A 16,136-nucleotide genomic window follows, 5' to 3' on the forward strand; every position below is an offset into this window, starting at 1 on the left:
GACAAACAATATCTTCAGTTTTTCCTTTACATTTTACTAATGTAGCATGACAGTGACTAACAATGTTTAAGGTGAATCAAACGACTAGGCAGAGAGAAGGTTATGAGAGTGCGGATGAAGGTATGCCAGAAGTTATGGTTTACTGAAGAGAAAACATGTTGCCTGTATAATGACGAGATTGGTTTTATGGGATGGCAGCATATGTTTAGGCAACAAGTGGATGTGCCAAACTGGTTGTACCGACTGTCTGTTAAAATCCTCTTCTTCTACCAAGTCTGACATTATCATATGGTTCTTCTCTATTAAGCTATATATATACTGTATACATAGGCTATATATACACAGTATGTATGTATATATATATACTGCATACATATATATACACAGTATATATATAAAGTATGTATAAAGCTATGATTTTTAGTAAAATATTTAAGTATAATAGATAATATTGTTATGAAAGTACCATTATATATTCTAGATGCCTTGTGTACCATTTTATACACATTTGTCAAAAATTCATATTTTGTATCTTTAGCAACTTTGGGATCTCCTTCAGAATCTTAAATAAAAGCTTTTTGTTTTTGGACAATGTTTCTCTGAGAGGACAAAGACTACATTGGTGCTTTACGTGCCATTAAAAATAATAAAGTCAAAACATTTGGATAGTCCTAAGCATGGGTCTTGGCCTGGATAATGACGAGTCAAGCTGCAAACCATGCTTTAACAAAGAAAGTGTGTAAGGTGTTTAGTGAACGGCAGCTGCTCACTGTGTAAAACATTACCAAGTATTGGTCACTAGATGTCCTCATAAAGTCACTGAATGTCCTTGACAGAAACAGTTGTGGAGATTAGTTCAGTCCACAGGATGGAAAGTGTGAAAAGGCACTAGGTTATCATGCCTATAGGCCTCCAGCTCTAGTTTTGACACCAGGGAATTCACACAGGAAACATTTTCAACTTAATTTTGTGGATGTGTGCGACAGAGAAGAAGAGTGAACATGGTCATTGTGCAGCAGGTTGCTGACTGTCGACTTGGGGTATATTCACGGACTGTCTGCGGCACATCTGTCCTGCTCTTCCTCCTCCTCCATCATGCTGAGTCTGATTCAGCACTTCAACACCTACACATAGAACCAAGAATAGACTCAGCCAGGACTCATACTGAGATTGGAGAGAGGAGAATAACAACTGCTGCCTTAGACCACCCTGTCCCGTCTTATATTGTCCCATCATCTGCTGGGTGGTTGGCTGCCTATGGCTGATATGTCAGTAATTAATGTCCTTTTACATAAAGGTCCAAATGGTTTAGAGGCTGATAGGGATGCCCTCTCTCAACACATTGTTTTCACTGCCTCACTTTGTTGTTTACAAAGCCTAAAAACCCCATGTGACCTGAATATGGTTCCCAGTTAGACAGTTCCTGCTGTTTGTTACACCTCCACACACACACACACACACACACACACACACACACACACACACACACACACACACCTGAGGCCGGCTAAAAAAAAAAAACAGCACATATGCCCACAAACAGATGTTTACATACACAAACATATGTTTTGAAAATCTTATATGGATATACAACCATCACAGTAGATGGTGATCACTGAGCCTGCAGCTGAAGCATTGTGGGTCACTTTTATTACAGTAGGTTCAAAAATGCATGGATTTTACCATTCCATTCTGCTGCCAGGAGCTTCCCCTCTCGCTCTAGCTCACTCCAAAGCGTGAGATCACTAGACAACGCACTCCCACCCCCACCCGCGCGCAGTTCAGTGCGCCCCCCTCTTTTCGTTGGACTCAGTTTCGGAGAGCGATGACAAACATGTTGTGGAACAACTGACCGTGATCCTTTCAAGCACCGCAGCATAGAGGACGTTGTGAGCGTTTACAATGTGTGGATCCTGAATAGCTGCGTTCTGATGGAAGAAACCCGATACATCAATCAACTTTGAAACAACATGAAGGCATCCGGTTGTCAAGTTCCAGTCAGTGAATGCGCACTGGATCCAGATCCAACAACAGGATGAACTGAGACATTACGCGCAAGAGGCTGCCACGTGCACGCGCTTTGACCTCTGTGGAAATCATTTCCGAGACAACTACTTGGTGCGGTGGATTTATCAATGAAGAATGTGACCGCGTCTGGCTCTCTCCAGACGGGGTGGATGAAGCCCACGGCGGTGTCATGCGTCTTGCCCCGCAGCCAAGCGCGCAACCCTTGCGGCTCACAGTCCTGCTCCTCCTCACCGCGGGGGTGATCACATCCCCGGTGCTGTCTTCGGGCTGTCCGGACAGGTGTGTGTGTGATGACCAGCTGGTGGTTCAATGCGCTGGGCAGCACCTGACCACCTTTCCGGTCAACTTGCCGCTGGCCACGCGGCAGCTCATCATCTCCAACAACCGCATAGTGGAGCTGCCGCCGCTCGCGCTCAACTACCTCTCCGATCTGGTTTACCTGGACTGCAGCAACAATTCCCTTACGGAGATATCCGAGTCTACGTTTGGGAATCTACGGAAGCTTGCCTACCTGGACCTCTCCTTCAACACATTGATCCGCATCGAGGACAGGACGTTCGGCCCCTTGGCGAGCCTGGTGATGCTGAGGATGACCGACAACCCGGGGCTCTCGGAGATTCACCAGGACGCCTTTGCGGAAAACGCGAACCTCCAGGTGCTCGATGTGAGTCGGAACAACCTGACGGTGGTCAACATCACCTCCCTGATCGCGCTGCCCGCCCTGCGCTCGGTGGGGCTCAGCGGGAACCCGTGGAGCTGCGAGTGCGACAACGAGGACCTGTGTCTGTGGGTCCACCTGGAGGGCTTCAAGTTCCAAGGTTTTATCAAAATTATTTTTTTATGATTAATGCATATAAGGTGCAAGGTGACCTTTTACTGCTGTTTTTCCTAAGTGGAGAGCCAATCATTTGATTTAAACTGCTGCTCCAGTTATTAGTTATTAAATAGGATTAATGCCCGTGTAAACTATTAGCCTTTTGCTGGTGGCTGCCCTTAATTACCGGCCTGCATCCAATGAAACGATTAAAAAAACTTCTTAAACATCTTCCACGCAAGAAATGCAGCGTTAAATATTAGTGTGACACGTCTTGAATAGATGTTAAAGAGAAAACAGATATTGCAGATAATACTACTTTCTAATAAAGTGTCCTTTATAAAGGGTTTGTAATTTGTAATTAATGGTGTTAAATGATTGATAAATCATTCACTAATGTTTTAGACCCTCAATTTCAGAATATGAACCAAATATGACCAAAACCGGAACAATAAAGGCCTTAAAATTACTAAATGAAACACGAGCAACCTTAAGGGCCTCATCATGCCACTTGATATTGTGCTTTAGTGCTCCCACAGTTTCAATTTAATTAACAGTAAAACACAGGGCAGGCAGTGGTTGGTACTACAGCCGTTCTGTTTATCCTCTTCCAACATGACATGATATCAGCCAGAGTGATTTTTAAGAACCCAACAACCTTAAAACGGTTGCTACCACTGTTTTATAACTGACATATTATAAAAAAAATTATAAACCATGTCATTGTCAATATGTCAATATAGTCATTTATAAAGCCTTTATAAACCCTTTAAGGTCCCATGGTATGACAATTTCACTTTATGAGTTTTTTATAACATTAATATGTGTTCTTCCAGTCTGCCTATGGCCCTCCAGTGGCGAGAAATGGCGACAGGTGTAAACCGAGCCCTGGGTATCCTGCTTTGCCTTTGAAAAAATGAAAGCTCAGATGGGCCAATCTGGAATCTTGCCCCTTATGACCTCATAAGGTTGCCTCCCCTTTCTCTGCTTTGCCCGTCTGGAGAGTTTGGCCCTCCCATGAGAGAGAAACATCATGGCTTTCAAACAAGCAAAGTGGCAGACTCAGAAATGATATGTCCTAAGGAAAGCTCAATGTGGGACTGGTTCTAGTGGCGGTAGTTCTGCACCAAGGCTGAATTTTGGGAAAGAGACTTCATATATGGTATTAGGGGACCACTAAGGTCTATATAAAAGCAGCCAAAGAGCACCATGTCATGGGGCCTTAAAGGGTGCTTAATAAAAAGTGGTACCAGTTAAACATACAGTATAAATGAGGAAAAAGGATGAGTTAAAAAAAAACTTATGTAAAAAAATAAAGAATAGTAAAAGTGAATTTATAACAAAATGGCAGTAAAAGGCTCCATCAGTCGCCTTCAAGAAAGTTCTGACTTCCACGCTAACAATCTTTTCAAGCACATACAGAGCCTCAATGCTGGATCTGTTACTTAAATGCACATCTGCACCTTTGAGCACATGCAACAGATAATACCATGCCATCATCTTCCACAATACTATTACACTGTGGCAGATACAAGTTTGTCATACACAATACGTTGTTGCATACAGTGGGGCTCGAAAGTTTGGACACCCCAGGTAAAAAATTGTATTAATGTGCATAAAGAAGCCAAGAAAAGTTGGAAAAATCTCCAAAAGGCATCAAATGACAGATTAGGCATTCGTATAATGTGTCACAAAAAGTTAGATTTTATTTCCATCATTTACACTTTCAAAATAACAGAAAACAAAAAAATGGCCTCTGCAAAAGTTTGGGCACCCTGCAGAGTTAATACCTTGTACTGCCCTCTTTGGCCAGTATCCCAGCTTGGAAACGCTTCTTGTAACCAGCCAAGAGTCTTTCAAATCTTGTTTGAGGTATCTTCGCCCATTCTTCCTTCCAAAAGTCTTCCAGTTCTTTGAGATTTCTCAACTGTCTGTCACGCACTGCTTTTTTAAGGTCTATCCATAGATTTTCAATTATGATGAGGTCAGGAGATTGTGAAGGCCATGGCAAAACCTTCCGTTTACACCTCTAATCCACCGTGGATTTTGAAGTGTGTTTAGGATCATTATCCATTTGTAGAAGCCATCCTCCCTTTAACTTCAGCTTTTTCACAGATGGCATCAAGTTAGCATCAGAAATTTGCTGAAATTTTATTGTATCCATTTTTCCTTCTACCCGTGAAATGTTCCCTGTGCCACTGGCTGCAACACAACCCCAAAGCATGATTGCTTTTCTCACAATCCTGCGAGCTGTTCTGTCTAATATTTTTCTTGGTCTTCCAGATCTTGCTTTAACTTCCACTGTTCCTGATGACGGCCATTTCTTAATTACATTCCAAACAGAGGATATTGGGATCTGAAAACCCTTTGCTATCTTCTTATAGCCTTCTCCTGCTATGTGAGCGTCAACTATTTTCAGTTTCCTAGACAACTGCTTAGAAGAACCCATGGTGCTGATTGTTGGGGCTAGGTCAGATGAGTCTGGGCATTTAAAACCTTAAGATTGACATCACCTGGTCTTTCCAGGCGATGATTGAGAACAAACCATGACACTTCAGGTCTCAGCTTTCCAAAGGGGGCGGTGCATGCTATAAACTCTGCAGGGCTCCCAAACTTTTGTCGATAATTTTTTTGTTTTCTGTTATTTTGAAAGTGTAAATGATGGGAATAAAATCTAACTTTTTGTGAAATATTATACGAACGTCTAATCTGTTTTTCCATCTTTTCTTAGCTTCTTTATGCACATTAATACAAAGTTTTGCCTGGGGTGCCCAAACTTTCTTACACCACTGTATGTACCATACATACACTCATGCAGTTAGGAGAAGTCTGCCATGTTCACCCCTTTCTCAGATCTCAGTGGGATGAGTCGCAGGTGACAGCGGTCAAGCGTGACAGCATTCAGACTATCAAATAGCAAAGAGGGTGTAAGAAGATCGGAGGCAGGGAGCCATTCCATTTCTCTTCTGACAACTGTGTTCATTAATTCAGCTCTCTGTTTTTGAGGGTGGAGAGGAAAACAAGAGAGTCTTTTATCTTGAAATTACTAATCATTCCCTATTTTATCCAGCCATCCATACTGTGCCGTAGACGTGATTAATGGATCATAGTTGCACATTCAAATATCGATCCCCACCTTTGTTTTATTACTGTCAAGCTGATAGATGTGTCTGATATTCAACAATCTTTCTTACTTGAGTTATTATGCTAATGCTTTGGTGTGAATGTGTCACTATGCAAAAGGCCAGCTGCTATTTATAATGTCTCTTACTGAGCAAGAAGCCAGTCATAATTCTGACACCATAGCTAATACACTCGCCACGCTTACTGAAAAGGCATCCCCTGCTTCTCTCTCCCACACACAAGAAACACACATACTATAGTTCACCACGGTCCCTGTGCAGCGTAGGCTGAGTCCAAAACAAGTCCTGCATGAGCTGTCCTATTTTTCTGCTGCTCATTCCATTTCGTCTTGCTTAATTTGGAGTGGAGCCTCTTCCAATGACAGCTGCCAGCAAGGGAGAGGTCGAACACATAGATACTCACACGTTCTCTACCTCTGTTATGTATACACACGGTCTGTTCATTGCTTTCAAGCAGATAGCACAGGCAATACCTTATCCGCTCCTAAGCCTAGTCTCCTAAAGCATGTGGAAAGTCATACACACCGATAAACAATTACTGCTTCAGGCATTTAGACACACAAACACAACTAAAGCACACATTTATTGCTTTAGGGGGGAAAGAGAAGTATAACATTTTGGAGACAAGCGTGTTTCAGCTGCGAGCTCTGTCTCAGAAGCCTTGTTAAGTCTCGTCTGGGTCTCACCTGGTTCATGCAACCCTGCTCGCTTGTCTCCTCGGCTTAGGGAAACATCAATAGCAAGCGAGTGACGAGAGAGAAAGCTACAGGAAGGAACCAACAGATTCTCCTCTGTCTCGCCTTCCTGGCTAGATTATCACGCTTTCAGCTGTTATATAAGGAGAGTGTCTAGAAATAGAGCAGAGTGTGGATGGGGGAAGGAGGGAGGGAAAGCCCTCTTCTTTGATGCCAGTGACTTTAGGTGGAAAGTGGGAGAGGGGGGTGAAGCCAGAAGGGTTTCCTTCCTAGCTGACAGCCACACACACACACACACCACACACACACACACACGCACACACGCACACTCAATCACACAAGCACACATACACACACAAGCACACACATGCGTGCGAGTGTGCACACATACACACGCACACACATACACACGCACACACATACACATATATGTAGACTCAGCACTAACATGGATAGAACATGGGAGGGTTAAGCCGGGAGTTGTGCATGTCTATATGTTTAGACGGAGTGTGCATGTGTGCATGCATGGTTTGTGTGTTTGTTATACTCCAACAGCATATTGTATGAACAGTGCACAGCAGCAGCAGTTGAGAGGATCTGAGTATGCTTTGAATTCTCTGCGGTAGATAGAGCTTAGAGGGGCTGACTGTCCTTGCTTTTTCAGCTTTCAGATCTGTGAGCCACAGAAGAGCTTGTCTGAGGATAAGAATGGAGATTTATGCTTCAAATAATAAAATATTAGGTGAAAAGTACATTTCTGTCATCCCATTAAATTAAAGTATCAAGTGCTTTGATTGAAAGCTACGGCAAGAACCTTCTTCCCCTGTCAAACCCACACCTCCTACCAGCCTGAGTCAGTAAAAAAAACCTTAAAGGACAATTCCGGCGCAAAATGAATCTGGGGATTACTAACACATGGGTACTGAGTTGACTGTTCTCTGGGATATGATATCATGCTATCAAATGTGACCAGTGACAACCCCTAATTAGCTTATAATGCTAGTCGTCGGGGCACACAAAAGTAAAAAGAAATCGGCAAAGACACTACCGTTCGGTATATAGGCAGGCGCCATCTTGGGAAAACTGTTATGACAAGTCGAACGACGAACGACGTGTAACCAGTAACCAGTAAGCAGTAACATAGCTCAAGCACGGTGTTCATCGTTTGACTGGTTTGAATACTTCGGTTTACATGTAAGGACCCTCATTATGCTACCGTGGAAGTGTGATGTTATTTGAGCCTTGTTAGTGGTATAGAAATACAGATTTCTTATACTTTTGCGTGACCCGAGAACTAGCGTTATAAAATAATTAAGGGTTTGCGCTTAAACTGGTCACATTTGATTAGCATGAAAACAAATCTCAGAGAACGGTCAACTCTGTACCCATGTTTCATCAACCCCTAGGTTCATTTTTCACCAGAATTGTCCTTTAACACCACGTGTTAAAGAATGTGTGTGCCTCTGCAGTCATTGTATGAAACAAGAAATCAGTGAATATAATTCTATACCAAATAAAATCAGACTCTCAGAAGGTAAGAAAAACAACAACATCATTACAATATTAATGAATTATTTATGTGTTGGTTTCACAATAACTGTGTCATTACTCCATCATGGTTCACCTTCTCCATACATACGTTGTATTGTGCAGAGAGTCAAAGATATTTATTAGGTCTACATTTGTGCACAAACCACATTTATTTCATAGAAACATATGCCACCGAAATAAGGATGCATATTTCAATGCTGTTAGTGTAGAAATAGGGTAACAGAAAACTGTTCCCTGTGCAGACACTTCCAAGTCCTTTGATCTCTCCCAGTGGGACTTTGCCTTTGCACAAAAGCTTTGAAAAAAAGAAGCCAATTAGTTGTATGGACATGGAAACACATGGTTGTGTTGTACTGTGTTTCTGCTCACGGTAATAAAAGACTTAGCCAGGCTTCAGGATTATTTTCAGAAAAAAAGTTGTCTCAGCTGCAGCAGAGCTTCACTAACAGTGGCACATTTGACTGATGGGCTTTTGCAAAATTGTATCCATTTATTCTATTTTTCTGAATGAGAAGGAAGTCTTTTATTATAAGGATTTGCGGATATCAGCTAGGTCTTAGTCCTAGTCATACCCGGTGCCTGATGAGGAGAAACCTTATCTAATCCTGTGGGGGAGAAAAAAGTTTGAATAATTCATCCCAGATTTTTTTTTATTCATTCGAAGCCGCACCAACTCAAGACTCTAGTAAACGTGAAGCTGTAAACCCCTTGTAGTTTTCTGATAAAGAAGGCAACGTTGTTATGCCATGTGCGGCTGTGTGTGCCTGATAATTTCATGGGCATCTTCAGCTCAGTTTGCTGCCATTTACAAATGTTAAGCAAAACCACAAAATGTTATATATGAATTATTTAACAGGCCACTCTGTTAAATACCATATGTGTATTTTCCTTGCTCACTAAGTTTTTTTATGGCTCTAATATCAGAGGATCCTTTAAATTGTGATAAAGATTTGTGATAGTTATATTTCAAAGCTGTCTATATGTATGCTGCATGCAAGTGAAATTAATTAATTAATTAATTGATCAGCAGTTAGACATACTTGAAAGACACTGAAAATAAATTTTCTCAATCAGCTTCTTTCTCTGAGCGATGAGGTCATACAAAAAGCTTAGTCCTACATATAGTTTTGGGTATTTTGTTTTAGTAGTTTGAGGTTTTCTCACTGGTTTGAGGGGGGCGGGGCTCTGTTTGAACAAGATGATGTCAGCAGCACCAGTCAGGTTATGTTACCATCAGTGTCAATCACAGACCTGATAAAACAGATTAGCTTTTGAGTATTAAATTAATACATAACAAAAATGAAGGGTGTTTTTTCTTCTACTTTATTTTGGATCGTTGCTTGACTATGTTAAAATAAGGATTTAAAACTAACTTCCCAGGGGCTATATAATTGATTCTGTATGCATGTGGTTATCCTAAACAATAGCAAAATTTTATAGACATAGATTTTCTTGGATAATTTTGTGTATCAAGAGTGTCACAGGCCTGAAAATGCTAACCATGTTTATGCAGTCCAGAACACACTGACTCAATAGTCTGAATGATGTTGAGGGACATGGTTTGTTATAACACCACCAACCTGGAATTTTTTTGTAAAGAAAAGAGAAGAAAATACTTTGCCTCCAGTGCATGTCAGTGTAACAGTTACATTATATTTCCAAACCAAATGTGTTGATGTAATCTTTTGAACTATGATTAACCCTGAATCATTCCTTCCCGATGTGTGTCTGTGTGACAGATGAGGGTCAGACAGTGTGCGGCTCACCTGCTGACATGCAGGGCCGTCGTCTGGGAGAGGTGGGTATCCAGCTACGGACGTTATGTCACCAGACTCTGGGCTCCTGGGACTACCTCTTCTTCGTCGTCATCGGCTTTGTCATCTTTGCTGCTGGCACCGTGTCGGCCTGGCTGATGGGCGTTATTATGGTGCTCTATGAGCGTTACATCAAGAAGAAAGACGAGCAGCTCGACGACGACGAGGAAGAATCCAGTGAGATGGGCCGTACCTCGCGGTCCAGGAGTGACCATGGCAACGGGAATTTGAAAACCTCACACACTGTTTAAAATACTGTTTGATCCCACTCTGCCCATCACGGATTTCCACAGTGCCTCCTGTCAACTTCCAGGACTGCCTGTGAAGTCTAATTACAACCAGTCAAACGGAGTCTGTTTAACAGGCCTATTTCTGAAACAGAAAAGAGAGGTTTCAACAGAGATGCACAATGTCACTCATTAGTAGTGGGCTTTCAGGTTATGTAACACACACTCTCGCTGCCATTGTGGAGGTCCCCAGCCCTTGGGCATTACTCACCATGAATGCAAATGTATGACTGTGCTATATGGTTTATTAATTTGTATTATTTGACTGGAATGAGGTTGTACAGGATAACTAAGGAGCCTAAATCAGCCAGGGTTATCTTGTAAGCAGCTAGCTGGTCTGACCGTAACAGATTGTTTTACCTATTATCCACTCATTTTAACTTGTGTACTAGTATCAGTGGTCACATTAACCAGCTTGAAAAATAGTTCTACATTTTGGGAACCAAATTAATGAATTAACATATTTTGTTTGTTTCCTTGGCCAGGAGCCCCAATTTACCGAAGTCACCTGGCAACTGCTCCCAGCCAAGAAATAGTCAGGCACACAACCCTCCATAAAATGGTGAATTGTCATTTTTTTCCACTTCAGCGTATGTATGCATTAAACAAACACATTATATGTTTATTAGTAAGCTTAAGAGGTGCTGGTAGGCACATTTTGTTACCTTTGGACAGTGCTAGGCTAGCTGGTACCCAGTTTTCAGTTTTTGTGCTAAGCTAAGCTAACTGTTGCATGCTGTAGCTTCATATTTAAATGACAGAAATGAAAGTGGTATCTATTTTTTCATCTCATTTTTTTGCGAGACAGCGAATAAGAGGAATTTCCAAACATGTTCAACTATTCTTTTAGCACCATTTGCATCCAGCTAGGACTAACAAAGGAGCAGAAATACTCATCAAAACCCAGCTCAGACCATCATAATTTGGGCTATTGAGAAACATATTATACAATCAGTTTGCACCTATAATGTTACAAATTGGATAGATACATCTGCTACTAAATAATATGACCGCCTATTTCTAGACCCTAATTGAAAAGCTTTAGTTGCACACAAAAAAATACCAGTGGGCCTACATGATGGCAACCATCATAGTAGGAGAATTGTGCCTCAGCTTCACAGCCTCTACGTGGAATTTAAAGTGGTGTGGTCATTCTACTCACAGTTATGAAAGGAGAGGATAAAATACATTTACTCAATGCATTTATGTCAGCGTAGATTAATAAATGTGTGCACACGCATGTACACACTAGTGTGTAGCCTACCATGTAGCTGCACCTTTGTTTGAGCTTTTGCAGATGTGGACTCCGATTCTTCTCTGTGCACGTCTGTGCTGCGTTCCGGCTGCATTAATAGACTGTTAATATGATAATTATGTTTTTCAGTCTATTGGCCATACCACACCAGGAGTCTTTTACAGAACAATCACGTGTGTTTATTAAGCTAGTATCTACACAACGCAGACGCGCCTGGTGGAAAACAGGGGTGAGGGTTTCCATCTTTGCTCCAGTGGAGTGTGGTTTTGTACTGATAATTCTCATCCATTAGCCCAGAAACAATCCACAGTCAAGGCATTTTTTGTTAAAGATCTGTTAGTGAAGTTGAGAGCCAGCATGTGCCAACTGCTGAGGTCTGTTTGGCAGTGGGCCCTGCTGGATGGCACGTAAACAGGAGAATGTGATAACGGATTTCTACTTCATCCTCTCTTTGTTGGATAACTAGTGTGAGTGCAGTGTCCTATATGTTTCTGCATGCACTGTTGATTCACCAAAAAGCCTTATGAGGTGTGTACAAGCTAATTCAATTAATTAAAAAAGGACACATGATTTAAATACAGTCAGTTAAAGATCCTAAGTGTAATAATTTAAGACACATTCTAACAAAAAAACATGCTCCTAATGTTTTTTTTACACTTTTTATTTACACCTTCATTGAGTTAAATTACAAGGACTTTTCTCCACATCTGGTGTTTAAAAATGTACAGTTTTAGAGCAATAAGACAGCTAATGATGTCAGGAAAAACAGGGACCAGAATCATTTAAGCCCAGAATGCTTTATACAGTGCCAACACCTGGTTTGTTTGAGGTTTTGCCTCCAAATTGCAACATCCCAGATCATAAATTTAGCCCAGAATGACCGCTTATCATGTGGCTGTACCACTTCATTTCCCCTGACATTGACTGTTATGAACATAAGGAGCAGGAAGTAAATCCCTTGTTGGACTAGGGGAAACCAATAGCTGCTCCATTGTGCTGTCTTCTGTGTGTACTGTATTTGTACGATAAGTTGTGTCTCTGAATTAATATCTTTGATTTCAGAACAAAATTGAACTTTTAAGGGTTCTGAGAAAGAGGCCTTCTCTTGGACCAGCTGTTTTCCCCCTCATTTTATGTTGTGCAGATTTTTACTTTCTACAAGTTTTTATTATAAAAGTGTTAATAATATTGATATCTTGCAGCATTGCCAGCAACGTTAAATAAACCTTTTATCGCAAAAGGTATTTGATGTCACAGTGAGAAAAGCACAGGTGTAGCCAATAAAATGAATGATGTCAGAATTCCTTTTACCTGCTATTTGGCATGCTGGCTCAATATCCTACCAAATTCAACGGAGCCCTAGCTAATATTATTATTAACATCTGTGCTTTTTCTACAACGATAAGTTACAATTTCTTTGTTAAAACACCTATATTTGGGCATTTCTTTAACTTTTAGTAAAAAAAGATAAGAAAATTATCTAAGATAATTCTCTTATCTCCTTTAGAAAAACTTTGTCTTGGGCATTCCAGAGAACAAAAATGGCGAAACATTGCACATAAACACACAATCAAGAAACCTTTCTTTACATATTTAAATTGCTTTGACCATATTAGAGCCATTTTCAAACGATTTGTTTTATTGTATGAAAAGCAAAGACGTATAACGTAAATGATGACTCCATTTAGGTGCTCAACTTTCAGGGCCCTGGTCTCATGCATCATTAATGGTATTCCACCTGTTCTTTCCGTGCAATGAAGGGTCAAAAGTTTTGTTTGTAAGGTTTTTCCTGTTGCAGATGGTGAACATGTTTTTGTTTTTTTTCTATTACACCACTGTTATAAGACAGTCAGGAATGAATCATGTGTGTATGTCCGTGTGTTTAGTTCATGATATAAGGGAGTGATCTTGACTCATGGCAGTAAGCATAACTATGCATGTACCAACCTAAACATGTACTGGCGTGGCATACGTAACTGGATGCCAAAAGTGTCAATCCAAGATAGTAAGCCATGTACCGTACTGTACCTGTAAGGTGCCTACTTAAGCAGAACGATGAGATGTTGAATATTTGGTTCCTAGTTGCTCTCATGGCTTTGGGTGTAATATTTGCATGGGTTCCTTCAGTATATACAAAATGCATTGCATGTGTGTTGACGTCTGTGTAGTAAACTCTTATCTATATCTACATACAAAACATGCAAATATGGGTTAGTTTTAACTGTGAGGGTGTATTACATTCCGCTAAGCAAGCTGATTAGGCCATGTGATGCCAGAAGCGAGGATGAGGGTGGGGCCTGGAAATAGGATAGCTGGTTGCCCTAAAACAGGTCAGCACAGTGACGCAGAAGGAATGACAAGTAGCAAACATGTACATAATTGCTGTGCTTGTGTAACACCTGGCTCTGAAAACTCTTATCATTGACATATTTTTCTCTATATGGGCATTTGGAAGCACTGTAAAGCAGCTGAATATGCTTAGTTTCAATAATATAATGCACTAAACGGATGAACTGAATTTCAATAGTTTACACCTCCACGTTGCAAACCCGGACCATATTTAGGCACATGTATGCATGTGGTCAGACATGCAACAGTTCTGCCTCCATCATCGACTCCAACACAAATCACCTCTGAGTACAATGTACTGTGTAAAAGCTTCGAAAGAGTGCTCAGCTCTCACTAACGGTACATTACTGACACCAACTAGAACAGCACATTCCCAGATCATTATAACTACATCATCTCAAACTTCAAAGACCTATTTGTTTTGGGAAACACACTTGTTGGCTTTCTTGCTGAGACTAGGATTAGAGGTTCGACCCCTTTAATGTTTAACCTGTTTGCTTAGCTTAGCATGAAGCCTGGAAGCAAAAGGAAACAACTAACAGTTGACCAACTGCAATTCTTTTGCATGTAGAATACATTGCATTGTGGGATTGTAAGCACAAACTAGTGTGCATGCTTGTTTTATTGTTTTTGCATTGTTATGAGGGAAACAACTAGCCTGGCTCTACACAGAGGTAAAAAACAGCAACACAACAACCAACCACACTAATCTCACTATTTAACACATTGTTATCTTGTTTGTTTAATCCATTCAAGAATTTGAGTGTAAAACTGACAAAATGTGAGCATATGTGCACACAGTGACAGCAGAACTGTCTTGTCTGTGTCCAAAGTCACTCGCTATTTACTACAGCCTATAGTATACCCATCCCCATTACATTTGAGTGTCTGAATTACAATTACAATTGCAAAAAGAATTGCAGGTGGGCGAGCTGTTTCTTCCTGCTTCAGTCCTTATACTAAGCTAAGCTAACGGGCTACTGGCTGTAGTGTCGGCATACAGACAAATAGAGGGGGTAACAGTCTTCTCTTGGCAATAAAACAATTAAGTGTAAAATGTTGAGCTATTGCTTTAAGATGAGTTGTGCTTGATAACTGTTTGTATGCCAAAATTCCCCAGCCAGTTTGAGGTAGTGGTCAGGATGTGCTTCAGGACAGAAATGCACTCTAGTTACGGTCACATCAATAGCACAGCTGTGACTGTGAGCCAGTTCAGTGAATGGACACAGGAAATACACAGCGCTATTGGATGCAAAAGCTCCTGCAGACGTGTTTCCTGCCTTTGGTTGTGGTTCTTTGCACCACTGTGTGCATCTACTGAGCTGAAGGCAAAGCGGCCACTGTTTAAAACGCCGCAGATGGGAGATGTTACATCACGTAACATGGCTCTAACTGACCGTAAAAGCCCTCTGACACATCTACTTCCAAACACGCTCACTCACACACAAAATAAGAAGAAAATCACGGATCAGTGGTACTACTTACACCAAAGTTAGAAATGTGATAAATTTCCAGAGACTGGTGCTTGGAAAATGGGTGCCTGTGTGTTTCAGTTATTTCAAGAAAATGTCATCATTAATCACTGCCACACATGGATGACAGCACCTGTCAGCCAAATCCAACCTCCCATACTGTTGTGCTAAGCTGGAACCTGCTGCAACTTATATTAAGTTAAATATGTTTTCTATGCTTACAATTGTAAACATACCGTGTATAATGAGTGTTCCCGCTTTGTGCTTTTTTGCTTTAATTATTTGAACCTTTACATGTTGACCACACTAAAGTGCAGAAAGAGGGACAGGAATAAACTGAAATGCCTGGTTGTCATTACAGGCCAAGAGGGACTTTTCCAAAGTTTTGTCGAGTTTAATTTCCATCAGTTTCACCATCATTATCACATCAGAAATTCTTTGTCACCTTATTTATTTCAAATGTTTGTGTTCGATCCAATGTTACATCTGTATTTTTTTTTCTATTGGACTTGATATCGACTAGCTCTGCTTAGGCCTCCTCTGTGAAAGTGGCTATTGATTGATGGTGAAGAGTAAGCCCCTGCCTCCATCTGGCAGAGAGAAGGATGGTCCTACTGCTGTTACATATCTGCACACAGGCTCAAGGGCCTGCCAACTCGGTATCCTTCCCCAGCAATAAAAAGGTCATTTGAGAGGAGATGGTGTGTCCTTTTTTGCGTCACAGTTCT

At 41.1% G+C, this 16,136-nt stretch overlaps 1 protein-coding gene across 1 annotated transcript; it reads left to right on the forward strand.

Moving 5' to 3' along the window:
- Window positions 1–1,801: 1,801 nt before the first annotated feature.
- On the forward strand, window positions 1,802–14,503 carry LOC116699371 (leucine-rich repeat-containing protein 52). The gene is made up of 2 exons (XM_032531905.1): window positions 1,802–2,846; window positions 9,971–14,503. The coding sequence occupies exons 1-2, from the start codon at window positions 2,198–2,200 to the stop codon at window positions 10,294–10,296; spliced, it is 975 nt and encodes a 324-aa protein (XP_032387796.1). The 5' UTR covers window positions 1,802–2,197; the 3' UTR covers window positions 10,297–14,503.
- Window positions 14,504–16,136: the final 1,633 nt, after the last annotated feature.

The sequence above is a fragment of the Etheostoma spectabile genome, chromosome 12 (genome assembly GCF_008692095.1).
Source record: "Etheostoma spectabile isolate EspeVRDwgs_2016 chromosome 12, UIUC_Espe_1.0, whole genome shotgun sequence".
Classification (NCBI taxonomy): domain Eukaryota; kingdom Metazoa; phylum Chordata; class Actinopteri; order Perciformes; family Percidae; genus Etheostoma; species Etheostoma spectabile.